General features: G+C 52.0%; 1 protein-coding gene across 1 annotated transcript; it reads right to left on the bottom strand.

The window, feature by feature from the left end:
• Window positions 1–111: 111 nt before the first annotated feature.
• Window positions 112–12,739, bottom strand: GPAT2 (glycerol-3-phosphate acyltransferase 2, mitochondrial). Its single transcript, XM_021712872.1, has 22 exons — window positions 12,683–12,739; window positions 9,900–10,022; window positions 9,641–9,754; window positions 8,888–8,961; window positions 8,395–8,499; window positions 8,037–8,165; window positions 5,971–6,070; window positions 5,461–5,594; window positions 5,070–5,169; window positions 4,758–4,970; window positions 4,259–4,381; window positions 4,007–4,089; window positions 3,563–3,681; window positions 2,884–2,954; window positions 2,553–2,811; window positions 2,315–2,463; window positions 2,044–2,121; window positions 1,435–1,566; window positions 1,233–1,353; window positions 1,089–1,154; window positions 790–845; window positions 112–395 (listed from the first exon to the last, which is right to left on the bottom strand). Exons 2-22 carry the CDS (start codon window positions 9,960–9,962, stop codon window positions 279–281), a joined length of 2,406 nt encoding a protein of 801 aa, XP_021568547.1. The 5' UTR covers window positions 9,963–10,022; window positions 12,683–12,739; the 3' UTR covers window positions 112–278.
• Between the last annotated feature and the right edge of the window lie 6,063 nt (window positions 12,740–18,802).

Genomic DNA, 18,802 nt, shown 5'->3' with positions numbered 1-18,802 from the left:
CCCTGGCTTCTGATACCGTTTGTCTTCTCTTAGGGTTTGTTTTGTGAGATGAGATGGGGCATTTTCACAGGTCTAGGGAAGAAGAGAGCAAAATATACACACATTCGTATAGTTTATCATACCAAAGGATGATGAAAGCAAGTGGCAGCAAGGGACAATCAAACCTCAGATTTTATTGTCCAGCTAAAAGGTTTGTAGCCTCTTCTCAGTCTTCAGCCTTTAGGACACCGCTGTGTTCTGGGGCTGAGAAGTCTCAGAACAGGCTTCACCCCACAGTTTTAGCTACAAATGAACTGCCGGATGAACTGTTCCAGCTTTTCCTGATTGTCTCGACTGGCAAAAGTAGGGGACAGGTGGAGCCTGGGGCCTGCAGGGCTGGGTGTCTGCTGCAGAACCTGGGGCGTGGAAATGGGCTGTGAGTGCCCTCACCAGAGGGACTGTGCCCACAGAGCCCAGCAGGCAAGCCTGTCCCCCAGAAATCTGCCTTGGGAACTCTGGCTTGGGAACTCTGGCTCCCTGTGCCTCAGTGTTTGAGTATAAATGCCGCCTCATTTCTCTCAGACCATCCCAGTGTCCCACTTGGGAGAAGGATAACCAGTGGCTTGGAAGACCAAGAGGGGCAAGAAAACCATCTGCCTTCACATCTATTCCTGGGAGGCACCAAATCCCAGGGTCTTAATGAAGCACCGTCAGGGCCAGCCCTGAGGTGGGAACACAGCTGGGTTTCCCTGAGCAGCTCCAGCAGGGGTTGGGAGCAGTTAGACAGGAAAATGGTGACGCCCCTCTTACCCCTAGGTCTCTGAAGGTCCAGATAGCACTGATGGCGAGATCTGGGTCCACACACTCTGGAGGGGAGGGAAGAGAGAGGTGAAGGCTCGAGGGAGGGAAGGTGGGGTGTCGCTGGACACAGGCTTCTTTTTGCCTCTTGTTTGAAGAAGGAACCCAGGGATAGGTTCAGACTGAACAGAAGACCCTCTACTAGGCAGTCCTCTCTCCTGAAGTTGGACTGTCACTGCCCAGCAGGGGGCAGCAGCCACTGGCAAACCCACCCTTGCCCTCAGGAACTGGGCTGAGCGCTTAGGACTCACCAAAGATCCCTTCCTCTTGGGCAGTAGACTGCAAGAACTGGAACAGCTGCTCTGTGTAGCCCAACTCTGTGGGACAGAGAAGACCTAGACCCAGGGCCCCACACAGAACCTGCCCTGAGACTGCCAGGGAAATGAGGGCCTCACCAGTGTCGGGCAGCTGGCCCTGGTGAAGGAAGGCGGCAGCCTGTGCAAAGGCCTTGAGCAGCGGGCTGAGTAGGCGGCAAAGGAAGAGGAAGAAATCCGGGCAGTGTGACTGCTGGCTAAGCTGTAGAAGACAGGCCAGGGTGAAGGCAGCTCCCTACTGCCTCCCTACCACCCCCCTCCTGGGGCAGCTTCTCCAACATACCCTGAAGTACCGGCCCTCTGCATCTTCAAAGTCATCACTGTCACTATCAGTGAAGTCACCGCTCGGCTTCCATAGCAGCTTTGCACTCAAACACCGTCGCCCTGTGTCGCAGGCCAACCGGAAGCTTGGGGCCTAGGGGCCGTGAGAGGCACTGGTCCCTGACAGGCTGGCCAGGGATCAGCCCTACACCCCAGACCAGGTACGTGCAGGTGAAACAGGTAAGAGTAGACCTAGGGAGCCCAAGGATGCCCAGGGCCACACAAGCCCACAGCACCTGCTGGGCCCATCTGCAGGGTGAGAGGAGTGAGATGGCCCCCTCAAGGGCCACAGCTCTGTGGGCAGGAATTGTGGGAGAAGGTATGCAGAGAACCTCAGAGGCACACACGTCCAGTCCTGTCTAGAGACACACAGGCCCAGGACATGCGGTCATATCCCAAGGCACAGAGTGTAGAGGAGTGACCCAGGCTTTCCTGCTGCTAGGCCGGGGCTGCCCACCCCCCACGGCACACACGGGGCAGAGGAGTACCCCGGGACAACTGACAGTGGGGGTGGAATGCTGGAGGAGGCCAGGCCCCGCATAGGGGCTTCGTCTCCAACTGCCCTGCCTACCTCCTCAGCAACCAGGAGCCCACACTGGATGAGACGGTCCAGCACCTCCTGACAGTAGCAGTAGGAAGACTGGCAAGGCTGGGGAGGAAGAAGCACCTGTTTGGCCTCAGGAGAGCAGGCACATGGGCAGGGGCCTGGCCAAAGACAGGGCAAGGCCAAACCTACCACCACAGGAGGCCACAGGGGTAGGGTTAGAACGGCAAGAATGGGCCGTTCCTACCATCAAGAGGGGAAGGCCTGGGACCAAGCAGGCTGTGGTGGGAGGCCTGACCTGCAGCAGCAGCAGGTCTTGTGGCAGCAGGTGCAGCAGCAGCAGGATCTGGTGGTACAGCTCATTCTGGCTCAGCAGCTCTATGCCCTGCAGCTCCCAGGGCCCCTCGGGTGACACTCTGCCTGCCAGCAACCCCCGCACAGCACAGGCTGGGGAAGGAAGGGACCAGCATGCGGCAGAAGTCATTCCCCTCACCCCTGCAAACACATCCCACCCACCCCATGCCCTGAGGACTCACCACCCACAGCCTCACTCAGGAAGGCGGGCAGCAGCTCAGCACTCAGGTGTGCCAGGCGCATTAGGCCTGGACCAGGTCGCGGCACCACCAGCAAGTCCCCCCAGTGGACGCGCAGGAGGACCACGTGTGCCCGCAGCAGGCTCAGCGTGTGCTGTACCAGGCCCCGCAGCTGGCCAGAGAAGCCCACGTCAAAACTACGCAGCAGTATCTCCTCTGTCAGCCAGGAGAACTCCCCCAGGAGCTGCGACAGGAAAACTCCCTGGTGGGGGCAGAACAAGGCTGAGCAAGAGGGCCGGACTCCCTCGTCCATGCCCCACCACACTGTGCCTACCTTCCGGTGTTTGAACAGCAGCAGCGTCGCCATGATGGCTGTGCTCATCACTGAAGAGCTCGCCACACTGGCTGGGATGAGGAGTGGGGAGATGCTGGTCAGTGCTCCAAGCTCAGCAGCCTGGTCGCTCCATCATATGGCATGTCTTCCCAGCCACACAGCTCCAGCTCCACCCCAGGGAGGGGGAAAGACCCGGAGCAGTGGCCTTTGTCACATGTGTGTGGAAGCCAGGCCAAGAGCTTGGGCACCTTCCCTGGATCTCATAAGGGCCCACCCACCAACCCACAGCCTCTACCACAAGAGAGGCACTGAAGAAGATACTCAGAATTCTGAAGAGCCCTCTGCACAGGCACTGTGGTAAGCCCCTTACACACATCATTCCATTCAGTTAACATCAACCCCATTGGCAGCTAAGGATTCAGCTCAGAAGATGAGGCTGGCTGTGACCTTGGGCAAGTGGCTGAGCCTCCTCAGCTCAGGCAGCCCTCTCTGTGCACTTAGCTGCTCCCTCAAGACTGGCTGTCCCCCTGGGGGTAGGAGGGTCCACTCTTCTTCAGACCCAAGTGTGCCACAGAGGGCGGCTAAGGTGCAGACACTCACTTGGAAAGGAGGGCTGACACAGAAGGAAGGGAAAGCTCAGGGACCCTCCCCCAAAGACCCACATCTAGTTCACCCTCACCACTCAGGACGTGACGGCTCAGTCTCCTGACCAGAAGCTGATCCTCTTCCTTGAGGTCCAGGAGAAGGCCAGTTATGGGGGTCCACTCCTGCTCCTTCTCAGTGTCTGGAACAGCAGTACTGAAAGACACACAGATCACAGGATGAAGGGACCAAAACTAAAAACAGATGTGGGAAGCCTATGGCTTTCTCAAAGGTGAAGGTGTTTTCCCCATCCCAGCCCCAGAACAAGGATAGCTCATGTAACCACAGCATCCTCCAGGCCTCTTTGCCACATTCCACACTCAGGCTATTGGCAAGACGAGTGCCTGGTACTTTTTAGATAATCCAAGGATATTTGGTGAGGGAATGCTGCTGATGTTTGTGTCTATGGAGGAAGGGCACCAGCTACACAAGCTGGTGCCAAAGGGTTCTCTGACTTGTCCCTGAGATCGCATGCCCCTACCATTGGCCCAGCACAATGGGCTGCAGCAACTGCTCCAGGGTCTGCCTGTTGTCCCAGCAGCTTCTTGCATTGATGATATATTCCTGCCCAAAACAAGGCTCTTAGGTGGCCTGCTCTGACCCACCAAGAAACTTGCACACAGTCCACCAGAGGTAGACAAGGCTATTCCTGCAGTGGCTTTGAGGGTGAGGCTGCCAGAAGCCCCATGACAGACCCTCAGACACTCTCAGCCTTGCTCAGCTAGTTCCGTACCTGCAGGGAGAAGGGCTGAGCTAGGAGCACTCGGGCACAGATGCGGCGGTTGCAGCCCCAGCAGCTGTGCAGGTTCCGCAGGACAGCTAGAGCTCCTGTCCACAGCCCCAGGGGGACAGAGGCCTACAAGGAGGGAAAAGCTAAATGCGCTGACTTGCCAGGGGCGTTGCTCTCTGGCACACACCAGGGCTAACCACCCCATCCTGTTCTCCAGAGGTACCCTCTGATCCCAGCCTGCTCAACTTTATCTCAGGCCCAATCTGATGCATGACCCTGCCCTCGCCAAACTCTTATTTTCTTACCCAGGAAACAGGAAAAATCCCTCCCTAGCAGGGGCTTCTGAAGATGAAATGAGATGACAATGGTAATGGCCTTGGTAGGGGCTGCAGAATGACTGTAGGGAGAATTCCCTAAGGGGGACTCAGCCACAGAACACAATATTGTGCCTCCTGTCTAGAGCTGGTGTCCACCTGGGGTCCCAAGGGGCAGAGGCTCTCACATGGTGTCTGTCACATGGTGCATCAGGAACCAGGTCATAGGTGACGGCCACTGGCACCAGCATGGCATCCGGGACAATACCCATTTGAACCGCCTGCACCACCAGTCCCAGCCAGGCCTGGCCCAGTGCTGATAGCCGTGGCCCTGAGGCCCCAGGGAGTTCCTCCAGAAAGATGAGCAGGGGCTGCCCACTGACCAGCAGCTGCTCCATGACCTGGAATGGTAGGGGGTGGGAACAGGTATCAAGGTCAGAGCAGAAACAGACCCCTGTACCCTTGGCCTGGCCCCATACGTAACTACAGGGAGCACTCACCGCATGGACCACAGCCCTTGCAAGAACCCCCTCAGAGCTGTCCAGGGAGAGGTTTGCCTCTGGGGGTAGAAAAAGCCCCCCAAGCTTCCTCAGCAGAACTCTGTGAGACACAGGGCAGAGCCTGGTAAGAGAAGGGGCTCTGGAGATGAGACTAAGCAAGGGGCTAGTGAGAGTCTTGGCTCTGTCCTGTCTGAACACCCTAAAGTCAACCATGGCCCTGGCACCTGTGGCTGATCCTCTCCCTGCGCCTCACAGACTGGCCTGGTGTATGTCCCGGAGCAGAGAGGTCAGGAAGAAGGCCTTTGGGGAGCTACTGCCAGCACATCCCCATACACACCCCTGCCCCAGCTGGGACTTCTCCCATGCATATCTAGGAGCACAAGGCTTTTACCTGAGGGCAGGGGAGCAGGTGCGGGGTTCCCAAGCCACACGGAGCACACCAAGGCCCTGGGAGAGCAGCACAAAGGGCAGGAGGATCCCATCCAGAAGAGACTTGTGAGTAGAGAGGAGGACAAGTGGCCAGCCCTGCTCAGGGGAGAGTCAGAGGAAAGTGCCAACCTGCCCCTACTGAAGACACAGGAAGCCGAAGACCCAGGGCAGCCCCGAAGGGAAGAAGGGAGGGAGGGTTCAGCTGAAAAGTTCTTCCTCTGAGCACATTTCCCAAAAGTAAAGGAGCCTTTTGACGGCTTTTAAGGTAACATCCATTGACGTAATGGTTGTTAAGACCATGATGAAAAGATGTTAGAGGAAGCCCCGTGGGAGCAGGACCGTGAGACATAAAGAGAAGGTCAGCAAAGAGCAGTGGATTTTTTTCCCACCAGCTGATGGTGCTGATCCCAACTCAGGACTTGGCCCAGTCTCTGCTCCCGCCATCCCCATCCCAATGGAGGGCAGGCCTTACCGCCTGGGTGGCCTTGTGGACCATCTTCATCTGACCCTTGTGGAGCTGCACATTCAGAAAGAGGCAGTTCAGGAACCGCAGCAGCACCCAGCTGAACAGCCTGGGGAGCAACCGTGGCCTGAGGTGCAGCAGGGGGCAAGGCTCAGCCCCACAGCAGCTTGGAGGGTCACCTAGTGCTCCTCTAAGGCAAGCACTGCCACTGTCCTCATTTTCAGAAGAGGAGAGTGAGGCTTAGGGAGCTATAAGACCATAGAGACTGCTAAGAACTGGGGGTGCTGGGACTGGAAGGGGGCCTGACACCAGAGCCCACGTCTGGGAGTCTCATGGTACAGCTGCCTCACATCCAATTCAGAGTATCTGCCTCCATTTATCCCAAAGGGGACTAGAGGACTAGGCCTCTCTCCAGGCAGAGCCCCAGTCTGCTCTTTGCCAACTGCCAGGAAAGGGGAATAAAAGGAAGGATCCGTGATACAAGAAGGGAAGGAGCAAAGTCCCTGGCAGGCAGAGGGATTGTCCAGAGGCCCAACAGGGGGACCAGCTTTAATTGGAGACATATTTGTATATGCAGGTAGCGAGGAGAGGTGATGGACAAGCAGCAAATTCCCATCTGATAGCTTCTATTTCCTGTGAAATGAGTCTGAGGAGCAGCCAGGCTGGGAAACCTGGAGAGTGCCAAGTGCCCTTTGACATCTGCACTTACAAAGGAAACCAGTCCACTGGTGTGTGTTTCTCTAGCACTGTTTGGATACTCAGGTGCACAAAGAAGGCAGGCAGCCAGGGTCGTGCCCAGGGACTCCTTCACAAGCGCATTATTATCACAATGAGTCCTGAAATCTAAGCTAAGCCAGGAGGGAAGAAAAAGTGGGGGTGGGGGTGGCTTGCATGAAGGTGGGCAGGTCAAAGTCAAGGAAGTGTCACAGTGGAGAGCCGGTCAAGGTCACCCACAACCTGTTTCCTGTCCTTGCTCAGTTGACCTCTCAGCACTTTCAACACAGCTGAGCCTGACACTGACAGCCCTAAGCCCTCCATCCCTCAGTGAGGCATTCATCCCTTTGGCTCTAAACACCATCTGTCTGCTAAAGCTGTGTGAAATGCCCCTGGTCCCAACCTCTCTTCTGAACTCCAAACTCATATATGCAACTGCCTCCTCAGTGTCTCCACATGTCAGGTGCCAAACTCTTGTGTCCACAACATCCTTCCTGGGCCAATTCGTTTCTCCCCAAGCCTGTCCCCCTCTGAACATACCACCAAGCAGTAGGCTAGAAACGGAAGTCTCCTATGACTTCTTTTCCCCTCACTGTCCCCACCTCCACCGTCCAATCCATTGGTAAGTCTTGTTACTATCACTTTGATTTTTCAATCTGCTTTTTCCAAGCTCTAATGCCCACCATGTCTCACCTGGACTAACAAAACAATCTTCCAGATGGTCTTCTAGTCTCTTCTCTTGACCCCAATTCATCATATTGTCACTCCCTACTGAAAATCTTTCAAGTGGTTTTCACTGCACTTAGAGCTCCAGTCCAAACTTCTTGCAAGGCCCTGCATGATCTGGTCCCTTCTGCCTCTCAATTTCACTGATCATGCCTCCCTTCCCCTCACTTGCCAGCTGCCAACCACATAAGCGTCTTGAGCAAAGCCAACCCTTCCCTGCTCGGGGCGGTAGCTCATGCTATTCCTCTAGCAAGACTATGCCACCCCCCGCCCATTCCCATTATTGAACCCCCAAGGGTGGCTTCTTTTTCCCCTTATGACTCTGAGTTACAAATCTCTTCCTCCCTCTCCAGATAATCCGTCTCAGCCCTTGTTCCTTCCTTCTTGCAGACGTGTGTATCTCAGTTCACCCCACCATTCCCCTGGAACAGTGTCCTGCATCTAACAGGAGCTCAGTCCTGTGCTGGAAGAATGTAGGGAAGGAAGGCATGAGGTGAAGGAAAGCTGCAGCCCACTCTGGTAAACACCATCCAGCTCCTAGGAGGGGATTCCAGTCCTTCCGCAAGCCCAGCCAATATCCACTCTCCAGAAGGACAGAGCCCCAGCCTGAGGTAAGTGTCCCTTAGCATAGTTACCTGAGCAGGAGGGGGCGGGGTGGGGCCTGGATGTGGCCCAGGATGCGCTGCACCTCTTTCTTCACAAGGTTGTGTGCCTGGCCTTCCCCAGCCCCTCCTGGAGCTCTCCCTGAGAGGACATTCTGCACCCTGTGGGGGTGGGAATGATGTCAGACTGGAACAGGCCTGAGGTCTCTCAGGTCTCCTCCCCAAGGCACAGCCTCCAGTCTTCAACCTCCTTAAGGAAGGGTCCCAGGTAAAGCTAATGCTCTAGAAGTCTTGCCCCAGCAAGCCTTCTCAACTGTCCCTGCCTGGAGCTTTTGTCATCTCTTTCAAGATTCCAGAAATGCCAGCCAGACGCCAACCCCAGCCTCCTCACCTAGAGTTTTCGATGATCTTCTGTGGGGCATCCCTGCAGGGAGGTATGTGCTGTTCCAGGGACCACAGGAAATAGCAGAGTCTCCGAACCAGCCAGCCCCGAAACCTGGGCACAGTCCCCAGAGCAAGAGGAAAGGTGGTTCAGAGAGGGCCTGCCCCCAACTAGGGCCCATAGAGGGCTATTTGATCAAGAAGGGATCACATCTCAGTCCCATGTCCTGGGAACACCTGAGCAGGAAGAGGAACTACCTACCCATCTCTACCTCATTCCTATCCCTCTCCCCACTGAGTCAGGTACAAGTTCAGGGCCTGACACACCATGAGCAATCCATACATGCTCACAGAAGGAACCGCCAGGAGAGCTCCAAGCCTGCCTCTCCTCATGGGCGTGGTTATGAAGCAGAGGACAGAGGCCCTTCTTTCTCCATAGGAGGAAAAAAAATGGAACCGCAAAGCAAGGCCCCATCAGCCCTCACCCAAGGGGCCCAGCCTACCTGGTGTTCTCCTCCTTCACCAGGATCACATTGCAAAAGCCCAGATCCATAATGCTTCTGTGGAAGACAGACTCCTGCCAGAGAGAGGACAGAACAACATGTCCTGGGGGGCCTTTGCAAACTGGCAAAGAAAAGGCCCTGCTTTGCCCCTCTGGTCTCTGCCTGATAGCCTAGTGAGTTTTCTAGGAGAATTACAGCACAGAATTTCCCAAAAGATGTTTGACCACAGATCCTGATGCCAGGTCATGAAAAAGGGCTCCCTGCTCAAAATGGAATTGCTGTACCCTGTACAGAATCGCCCTCTTTGAGAGAAGCATATTACAGTCTCTAAGAAGTTATCTCCTCAACAGCAGAGAACATATTGCCTGGATCACCATCAGAAATCTGGGCCCCCTAAGCACTAGCACATGGCATGGACAAAAAGAGGTCTTCAAGCACGTGCTGAGTGCTGGGGAAGTCTGAGTAGGCGGTGTCCCCAAAACTGAACAGGACTCACAGGCACAGTTAGAGTCCAGCCCTCTGTGGATACTTCACTGCTATGCAGGTCCCTCTGCACCTCCCCCACCCAATTCTCCCAGGCCTAGGGGCAAGTCACAGTCCAAGATATCCAGTACCATCACGCTCATTCCTCCAAAGACAACAGCAGAGGCACAGGGCAGGTAAGGGCTACGCTTGGAAGGACATAAAGGAAGCAGCTGCCCAGAGCCATGGCTGCCAGAACCTCAGGTGGGTCCTGGCCCTACCATCACTCACCCAGCTCTTAGGGGTACAGGTCTGGCAGCAGCGACCCACAAAGGGGCGATACTTCCCCAGAAATGGGGTGACCACCTCCAGCTTCATCCCAATGCCTGAAGACCACAGACGAGTCTGCGAAAGGGCATCATGGAGAGGTGAGAGGACTCAAAGTCCTTGGGAGAGGGAGGGAGGAAAGGTGGGGGACCATAGGAGCAAGGGGCACAGGAAGGGGTGTGGAGAGCAGAGAATGCTCTAGGAGTGGGAGGAGCCACACTACCTCCCGGCCATCGTGGCTGCTCCTCAGCTGGGTTTGGGGTCTATCTTCCAACATGGTAGCCATGACAGCCTATAAGATCTGGGAACCAGCCACCTCTGCTGCTCTCCCTCTCTCCACAGGAACCTGAACTAAGGAAAGTTGGAAAGATGGAGCCACACAGAGTCTGAGTCATAACCTAGGAGTTTTGGGGGTGACCCCAATCCCCCACTCCCATGACAGACAGATACCACTCAGGCCAGCAGTGGTGAGGAGAATCTAGTTCGGAAGCTAGGTGCTAGCTCAGATCAAAGCCCTGCCCACCAACCGGTCCCACCAAGGAGCCAGCTGTCTTCAAAAAGTCTCATAGGGTCCAACATGAAGGGGATTGGTTCTCTTGCCATCAACACCCATCCTGCCATCTCCCAGCACAGAGAGAGGCTGTACTGGAGACACAGATCCCTTCTGTGCAGAGGAAAAGAACAAGGGTTGAATTAGCAGGAAGGCGTAAGACTGCAAAGGAAGAACAGGACCTTCGCCATGAGGCCCTCAGGTCCTACCCAGCTGCTCCCCCCCGCCCCCCCTCACCAGAAGACAACCCTTTATCCACCCAATCACTACAGAAATGTGGGCTAGCTACTAGAAGAGGGACAGCTGGGGGTCAGAACACAGAGAAAAGCCACACAGACCTATTTGTAAGTAATGTGCATCCAGTTGGGAACAAGACAGATTTTTCCACAATTGATCCCCTCTCATATAGCATTCTCCATAGAAGACAATACTTGGCATCTTCTTAGCCTCCTCCTTCCCACCACAATATTCCTCTGAACTAACAAATATCTATGTTCCATTAAACAGCATTGAACCCCTCCTGGCCAAAAAAAATGGGCCCTAAAAATCTCTACTCTGATTTCTTACCATGTCCCCTATGAGTCGGCTGGCCTAATTATTTATGTTTTCCCCTTACCACATTGTGCACATGACCACCTGGGAGTGCCTTTTCCTTTCCCAGCCCCCCACCCACCAAATTCTGCATTTGGCTCTAAGTCTGTGATGCCTCTGGAACATTCTTTAGGTTCTCCCTCTCCTCCTTGGGTTCCCCCAGTTCAAGCTCGCTGGGTAAGAAGCTATGTGATATCCCCCTCCAGGGTTAAGGTTTTACCTCCCCACATCATCGGAAAGTGTCCTGATGTCAATGGCTACAACTGACTAATCACTGTATGTCCAGCAGCTCTCCCTGCCTGGAACAGGGACCCAGGAAGAGCTACATGACTGGTTGTAACTTCCCCTTCAAGAATTCCTCAGGTTCTCTCCTCCTTTCCCCACTTAAATCAGGTTAGAACCACGAGGCCAAAGCAGTAACAGGATCACAGTTCCTGAAGTACACACTCTCTGGGGGACTCATCCCAAAGGTGCTCCCTATTTTGAAAATGTTCTCACAGCCCCATTCATAGACATATGGCACAGGTAGGCCACAAACCAAGGTCTTTGGCCTGTGGGGAGTCCTGCCTACTTTGCAAAAAGGATGCCTGCCACCCGCAGCCTCAGATGACCCTCAATCCCCAAATTCACCCCACTAGAACTGTGCTAGCTCTAAAGGGAAAGAGTAAAAGACAGGGCAAGGGGTAACTCCCAACTGCCAATTCACTACTCAGCTCACACAATCCAGAGGTCAGTTCCGGGATTCCTCTTTCTAGCACTCAAGTCCCCCAAACAGTGACCTCTGTCAGTCTGTAGCTCATGCCTTGATGCCCCCTCCCCACACGAAACCTACAGAAAGGTTTCGAACTGGCATCCCAGGGACCAAATTCAAGCATCCCAGGGGCCAAATTCAATTCAAATATACACTTTCTTTGGCTATGCGATGTGCTAAAACATCACTAAATAAAGCCAACATTTAAAACTACAGAGTGTGTTTTTTATATATATATATATATTTTTTTTTTTTTTTTTTTTTAAATCAAAGTTTTCAGCTGATGTTAGAACAAAAAAATCTGAGATCTAGCACCTCTGAGGATATACCCCACAGGGCTTAGGTTGGCTGGAGGCCAGCGGCCACGGTCGCTGCAGCCCAGCAGCATGAGCCCTCCCGTTGCCACACCGATTTTTTTTTTTTTTTTTTTGAGCTGGGGTCTCACTCCGTCGCCCAGGACGGAAAGCAGTGGCACGCTCACGGCCACCCCAGCGTCAACCTGCTGGGCTCCAGCGATTCTTCCTCCTCAGCCCTCCAAGGAGCCGGAACTACAAGGCGCGAGCTACCAGGCCCGGCTAATTGCCACACTGATTATACCTGACACCTGACCCCTGTGCACATCTGAGTGTGCAGCCTTTGAGCAAAGGATAAAAATCTAAACGCATTCCCCTGTTTGAAATGGTTGCGCCCTACCAAAAAAAAAAACACGAGAAAACTTAACTTTAAAGGCTCGGCTTTAACATTGACGTCCTCACCCCACACCTCACCACCCGGGGTTCCATCAGAACTCGGGTCCCACAGCGGTGTTCCCTGAGCTACCCCAAGATAATGAAAAGGCGCCTGCCACACGTCCGTCCTGGACGCCCCCCTCTGAGTCGGGGGTAACAGGAGGCCAAGGACGATGCAGAGTGCTGCTTCTCCCCTTCAAACCATGGGTCCCCCAGAGGGACTCATCTGCGTCAACAGGCCCCACACCATCAGCACTCCGTCCCGTGCAACTCCTGCCGGTCCCCAAAAGGCCGCCGGATCCGGCTCTGGAAACACGAAAGTCCCTGGATGATCCCGGGCCTGGTCCGGCCTGGCCCAGCTGGGGATCAGCCACCGCAGGTCTCACCTCACACCAGCCCCCAACTCCCGCCAAAGCAGCGCCTCAGCGAGGCCGCCGGAAGACACGACTGGCGGCCTCACGTGACGGCCCAAAAGCAGCCCTGAGAGCCAATTGGGGCGCGCGCTGGGTCCGAAGCCCCTCCCCCGGGGCGTCCCGCCCTCCGTCACGCCACCACGTAGTCCCTGCCTCGCTCGACGTGACCACGTGGCCCGTTCTGGGCGGGGCCCCACACTGCTCAGGTGGGCCTTGCGCAAGCGTGGAGACCCTGGCGGTACTCGCGAGCCCCAGGGTGCCTGAAGCCTGCACGGAGTTTCGTGGAGAGCCAGTTTTTAACGAAATCATATGCACTCCGCCTAGGTGACGTCCATGTTCCAGCAAAATTCTGAACTGGGGACGATTCTAAAAGAGAAGAGCACCAAGAGCCAGCTTTGGGTCATGAGAAACAAGTCAGGCCTCCCCAGTGTCACTTTCCTTTGTTAATATGGACGCAGTCAGGGACCTGCTGCAGCCACAGGTGCCTTGGTTTCAGCTGAGCCCATGACCAGTATGTTCGTTCAGGTATTTTGTTAATACCTGACTCCTGGCTCAGCCCTAAGCCCCGTAAGAACAAAGACCTTAAGGGTTCGTTCATCTTTTGTCTGTGTTCCCAGCACCCAGCAAGTGGCTAGCAAGTCGTAGGCAAAAATATATAGAATAAATGGATGAGGGGATGACTGTGCTTTGTTCCTGTACTGTCCCCCATGGGACACCTGACATGCTAGAGGATGCCCAATGGGCCCACCTGACATGCTAGAGGATTCCTAGCTTCAGAACATGTGGCGCTGCGGGACCCAAGAGAACAGAAAACGGGCTCACGTCCCTCCCTCCTCTCTGACTCACCATCCCACCTGCCCCTCCATCTCTCTCCCTTCGTTGTATTATTTTGTGTCTACCCAGGCTGTGTGTATGCATCCACTCAATTTAAACTAGGTTTGCGATGTCCTTCCAATACCTGCAGAATCCATTTTGTGACCCATCTTACATTTCCTTTATATCAGGGGGCCCTGATCACAATGAGACCCTGGGATTCTGAAGCTAAAACATGAAATATATATACCGTTATTTAGAAGTTGTAAGTTGCCTCCTAGGAGTGCAGACTTGGATTTACCTGAGGGCTAACGCCCCTTAGTCCTGGGATCACCATCATTTGCAGTTGTGAACAGTCTCATCTCCTAGGGAGATCTAATGCTGAGAAGTAGCCCCAAGGCAAAGGCTTTGGACTGGAAAGTTGCGTGGATTGTGACACTGCAGAGACCAGACCTGTTATCTAGCAGAGTTCTGTCCTCAGAGGTGTTGCTTCTTTGGGAGAAATGTGTTTTGCTGAGGTGGGGTTTGTTTTTGTTTTTGTTTTTTGCTTTTTTGTTTTTTGTTTTACAGCAACTTGGACATTTAAAAAGAATCATTACCTCTTAGACCTGGATCTTAGTTGGGGTACCAAGGACTCAGTGTGTTCTCCTTCAAACAGTTTGCAGAAGATGTAGCAAGACCTACAGGCCAGCTGTCATGCAGACTAATTGTGACTTATCTGACCCTGAGAGAAACAGAAATCAATTTGTGCTTGGCCTCACCCAACCTGGACAGGACTTTGAGAGTTCCACCCTGGGCTCAGGCCAGAATGTGTTACCCAGAATGTCCTGACACATGTATCTAATGCCCTGTGCTTGTTGTTGGGGACAGATGTTCCCTAGATGTAATGGCAGACCTTCCTGCTGTACATCATCTGGAGAAAAGGACTTGGGCTGGCATTAGACTGGACAGAGGGGTTCTTGCCCCTCTCTCTGGAGATCACCAGAGGGCCTCGGGAAATGGAGATGTATGGTTAATTTTAGGTGTCAGTTTGACTGAGCTAAAGGATACCTAGATAGCTGGTAAAGTATTATTTATGGTGTTTCTGTAGGGGTGTTTCAGGAGGAGATTGGCATTTGAATCAGTGGCCTAAGTAAGGAAGAATCACCTTCACCCAATGTGAGCAGGCACCATTTAATTGACTGAGGGCCAACAGAACAAAAAGAAAAAGGAAAGAATTTACTCTTTCTTCCCTCTCTTCTGGAGCTGGGACACCCATCTTCTCTCCTTCCTTTGGACATAAGGATTCCAGGTTCTTCCAGCTTTGGACTCTAGGACTTGTTCTGGTAGTACCCCCATACCCAGGTTCTCAGGCTTTCAAACTTGAACTGAGCTACACCAGCTTCCTTGGTTCTGTAGCTTGCAGAAGGCATATGGTAGACCTTTTCAGCTTCCATAATCACATGTGCCAGTTCTCATAATAAAACCCCTCTCATCTATCAGTCCATCTGTCACCTACTTATCTTGTTGGTTCTGTTTCTCTGGAGAACTCTGACTGATGAAGGAAACATGCTGAAGGGTCTCTTTCTGAAACACCCTCCTCCCTTCCAGGCCCAGGAGCTCTGAGCACAGCCGCCATAAAGGTAACCATTGGTTGTGCTGTATGTTGTTGAACCCTTCCATTACTCCATAACCTTCCATAAAATCTTGTCAAGCATTGCAGCAAACCATAGCAAAAAATGGAGAAGTAGAATTGGGGTGCTAGTAGCAAGAGAATGGGAGAATTGATGCTGGAAGCTTCCAACAGAGACCACTTTCTCTGGCCAAGTTTGGCAGTCCTATGGTTGAAAACTTCACCCACGAAGCAGAAATAAAGCGAGTGGGAAATCTGAAGTCCTTTTATAATATTAGAGATCTGGGATTCTATGAAGAGCAGAGACAATGTGAAAAAGCAATGGGTTAGTGACCTGAGGGAGAAGGGTACTTCATCCCACAAGGCCCTGTCCCCCACCTCCACATCTTTATCAGTAATGTGGATGGTGACCCAGAAGGCAAATTTAGGCTTCTAGCAAGTGTCATAAAGCAAGTCATAAAAGATACTTGCTGACAGAATTAAGAGTCAAAGATATTTTGAGAAAAAAGGGGAATTATGGATAAAATGAGTCCCAACCAAAGAGGCTGGTGATACCTGTGGAGTGACAGTTCAGTAGAGTGGACTTCTTGCTAGAGTTTCTGTCCAATTGGACATTTTTCCTTTCCACTGAGTCCAATTCATATAAGCTTAAGCCAAAGACGATGAATTGGCTCACATAACACACAGTGCAGCTGGGTTAGCTTTAGGCATGGCTAGATCTAGGTGCTCAAACAATGTTGTCAGGTCTCTGATTCTCTCTCGCATGTCTATATTGCTTGTCTCTGCTTCGTTTTGTTCTTCCTGAAGTCTCTTTCCTAGAATAAGATGACTGTCAGCAGCCCAAGGCTTACATCCACCCTTCCTAGCAACCTTAGTAGAAAGAAACTTCTGTCCCCCAGTATCCATATGAAAACCCCAGGGAAGACTCTGATCCTGCAAGGATCATGTGCCCACCTTCTGGACCAATCACTGTATCTAGGGGGTACCTGGGGGATATATTGTATGGTGCCATGTTGGCTTGACCCAGGACATTGCTCCCTTTTCTGTGTTTGGTGAGGAGGGCACTGTGATTGATCAGCCAGCAGGAACGAAGCATAGAAGGGTTGGTTCTTTCAGGGAAGGATGCTAGCTGACAAAAACTTCCGGTCCCCTATGGTGTCCAGTGTTGACTCTGCCACACTAAACCGGGACCATTTGTCTGGTCTCTGCTCTATCTCAGAGCCCGGTAGAGAAGTGGCCACACTGTGGACTCTTAAAAAATGTTTGTCAAGTGATGTGTGAATGCCTTTCTCCATGGACGTTGGTTGTCATCTTCTGTTGAATGGAGATAATGATTTGTTTACTTCACAAAGTTGAGGCATGGCTCAGTATGGTCATGAAGTAGGCAGGCTTGGTAAAGCAAAATCAATCCTCCAAATGTCAGGGATGAGTGGAACCCAGCCAGTGCAATAGTGTAATGCTGACCAGGAGGGTTGGGTCACCCTAGGGAAAGCCAGGAGTTATTCTGTTGCTTTGTGTCCCCTTGCCCCCCTCTCAGGAGGCCCAATTTCCCACCATACCTGTTTCCTCAATCATACTTGGTTTTTGTCCACTCAGAAAACATAGATTCTGCAACAGGATATTTCTTCCCTGTGGCCTAGCTTGGTTGGGAATGGAGGGAGTGGTGCTGAGGAACAAAGCAGGCCCACTCTTTCTTCCTCCCTGGAGATTTCCTCCCTAGCATTGATTTAGCAAACTCCATCCATTGCCTGCTAATTGGTGGGTGGGAGTAGAGTGTGGGTGTAGACACTCCCCAAGTTGAGTCATCACGTTCTTGGGAGGGGTGGCCTACTATGTGGGGACGTCAGCTCTCCCTCAGTTTATCTGTAACTTACCGTAATCCCAACAACAATTTCTGCTTTATAAACTCACTCTGAAACGAGGAGGAGTGAAGGTCCACAGCTGCTTAAGTAAAAGGGGGCTAGGCAGGGAGTATGCATATATTCAGACATTCAAGCATTGTTGTTGTTTTCAGCAGTGTGGCGTGGTGAGAGAATAGCCCACTCACCGACAGTGTGGAGAGATGCAGTGTGCAGATCACTGGTTGTATAGAGCTTCATATATAATGAAAGGTGCATCGCAAGTCAGTGGAAAAGAGTTGTTGCGAACACTCTGACTTATTATATGGAGAAAAATGAAGCAATCCCCTACAAGGTGGATGCTCAAATGATGGATTAAAGAATTAATGTGAATGGTCAAATTACATCAATAGGAAAAACACACACACAGAGGAACATCTTTGAGACCCACAGGGAGTAAAAGATTCTTAGACAAAGAAGCACAAACCGTAAGGGAGAAAAAGGGGGAGGGAGTTTCATTATGTTAAAATTAAATATATCTGTTGCAAATGACACATGACAAAATGAAAGAAGATATGTGCAAAGTCTAAAATTGGCAAGAGATTAGTAGCCTCAGTATACAAGGAACTCCTGAGAACAAGAAAAAGAAATGAGCAAAGGATATGAGCAAGCAATTTTAGGAAGAGGAAATTCCAAAAGCCAAGACGCATATGAGGAGGTGGCCAAAATCACTAGTAGAGAAATGCAAATTATAACAATAATAAATATGAACAGACATTTCTCCAAAGAAAATACACAAATGGCCAATAAGCACATGAAAAGATGCTCAGCACGTCAAAACCACAATGAGATGTCACCTCACATCCACTAGGATAGCTGCTATCAAAAAACCAGAGAATAGCCAGGCTCGGTGGCTCAACCTGTAATCCCGCGCCTTTGGGAGGCTGAGGTGAGTGGATTGCCTGAGCCCACAGGTTCGAGACCCACCTGGGCAGCAAGACCTCATCTCTACAATAAATTTGAAAAAAAAATCAGCCAGGCGTGGTAGTGCATGCCTGTAATTCCAGCTACTTAGAAGGCTGAGGCGGAAGGATCGCCAGAGCCCAGCAGGTCGAGGCTGCGGTGGCCAGGAGCAGCCACTGCACTCCAGTCTGGGCGACAGAGTGAGACTCCAATTCAAAAAACAAAAACAAAAAACAAAACCCAGAAAATTGTTGGTGAGGATATGGAGAAATTCGACCCTTGTGCACTGTTGTTGGATACATGAAAGTATAGCCACTATGGAAAACAATATGGTGGTTCTTAAAAATAGAATGACCAGGCCATTACCTTACTAAACTCTGGTGTGGCCATGTGCTCTTGGAACTATGGCCACTGCCATGTTTCCTGGCTCTGACCCCCTCCCCTATCTTGGGGAGGTGAGTCTCCTCTTTCTCTCTCTCTCATTTACTTTCTAAATAAACCATAATTTTGAATCTAAATTAAAAAAATAGAATGACTATACAACTAAGAAATTCCACTTCTGGGCATATACAAAAGAATTTAAAACAGGATGTCTACGAGATAGATATTTGCACATCTAAGTTAATAGCAGCTGCATTCACAGTAACCAAAAGGTGGAAGGAAGTGTCCATCCATGGGTGCACGGAAAAACAAAATGTATATATGCAGACAATGGAATATTATTCAGCCTTTAAAAGGGAGGAAATTCTGGCATATGCTACAACCTAGATGAATATTGAGGACGTTATGCTAAATGAAATAAGCCAATCACCAAAAGACAAGTACTGTATGATTTCACTTATATGAGATACCTAGAACAATCAAATT

This window comes from Carlito syrichta, unplaced genomic scaffold, assembly GCF_000164805.1.
Source record: "Carlito syrichta isolate Samal-C Ts95f unplaced genomic scaffold, Tarsius_syrichta-2.0.1 Scaffold303678, whole genome shotgun sequence".
Taxonomy (NCBI): domain Eukaryota; kingdom Metazoa; phylum Chordata; class Mammalia; order Primates; family Tarsiidae; genus Carlito; species Carlito syrichta.
The sequence above is the reverse complement of the archived record's forward strand: the minus strand, read 5'-3'. Positions and strand labels throughout refer to the sequence as shown.